Source organism: Mus pahari, chromosome 11 (assembly GCF_900095145.1).
Source record: "Mus pahari chromosome 11, PAHARI_EIJ_v1.1, whole genome shotgun sequence".
Lineage (NCBI taxonomy): Eukaryota > Metazoa > Chordata > Mammalia > Rodentia > Muridae > Mus > Mus pahari.
The window spans coordinates 33,535,412-33,536,565 of NC_034600.1; the positions used below are offsets into that span (position 1 = coordinate 33,535,412).

A 1,154-nucleotide genomic window follows, 5' to 3' on the forward strand; every position below is an offset into this window, starting at 1 on the left:
TCTTTCTTTCTTTCTTTCCTTTGGAAAAATGACTCCAGCATGTTTCTGTATTTAATAGAATTATATCTTTCCTCGTGGGGATCAACCACATACACCCCTCTTACAAGCTCTGAAGGAGTCATCCCTCTTTTCCTCTGGCTCTCTTTCACGTGTGACATGTGACATGTGACTATTTTTCACACTTGCTTGAGACTAGTAAGCTGGAGAGGCCTCAGGAACGCTGCACTCGGCCTGAAGTCAGCTTCTCTAGCTGCATTCCTCCTAAATTAAATCTAACTGACAATTTTCAGTGAATAATGACTTCTAGCACTGCTTTGAAAATTAAAAGTGCTCTCCGGAGTCACCCCACTGAGCTCTGCAAGCGAACTCGGGGAGGATGGGATCCCAGTGCTCCTGGGGACATATCAAGTACTCTCATGTCTGGAGACCTCTAGTCCCGCAAGGCCAGCTCTGTTCTCTAGCTGACATACAATGGGCATGCTCACTGTCCCCTCCGTATTCGACCATGGGTCTTTCTTTCCGATACTACCCAGCCTCCCTCAAGAGGGGGCTTTTCACAGAGAGATATCCAACATGGGAAACGTAAATGTTGGCCATGAAGCTCTCCCAGATGCCACGGTCAGAGCGAGTGAAGGACAGGCCAAGTGGCACTCACCTTCCAAAGGGTCCTTATTGAGTCCCAGCTGGCTAATGATGTACCTCGGGATGTCGGTTTTGATTCCTTGGCCTTCTTTGGCATGACCTTCTGCAGCTTCCAATAGGTAATAAAATTCTTCAGGATCAAATTCCTGGCAGATGACAGGCACAGATTAATAGTTCTCCAAGTTGGGGAAAAAAAAACAAAAAAACTCTCCCCGCCAACATTTACCTCCATCACAAACAATTGAACAGGGTAAATACTGTCTGCAAATGCAATTTAATGAACCGGGAGGATGATTTGGAACCAGGGAGTCCATGATAGTTTATGAGTCTTTGGGGTGGTACCCAGACTAAGTGTTGTATATAAGAATATCAAACAGAGAACCAGAAAAGGATGGGGGGGGGATACCAATATTTTCTTTTCTCTTTTTCTTTCTTTCTTTCTTTCTTTCTTTCTTTCTTTCTTTCTTTCTTTCTTTCTTTCTTTCTTTCTTCCTTCCTTCCTTCCTTCCTTC

General features: G+C 44.5%; 1 protein-coding gene across 12 annotated transcripts in view; it reads right to left on the reverse strand.

Annotated features, from left to right (window-relative positions):
- Mast4 (microtubule associated serine/threonine kinase family member 4) overlaps positions 1–1,154 on the reverse strand; it is a 591,509-nt gene that overhangs the window by 54,066 nt on the left and 536,289 nt on the right. For all 12 annotated transcript variants that reach the window (XM_021208672.1, XM_029544159.1, XM_029544158.1 and 9 more), the window contains one exon: positions 656–788. In XM_021208672.1, coding sequence (XP_021064331.1) covers positions 656–788 — 133 coding nt within the window. The remainder of the gene's footprint in view (positions 1–655; positions 789–1,154) is intronic.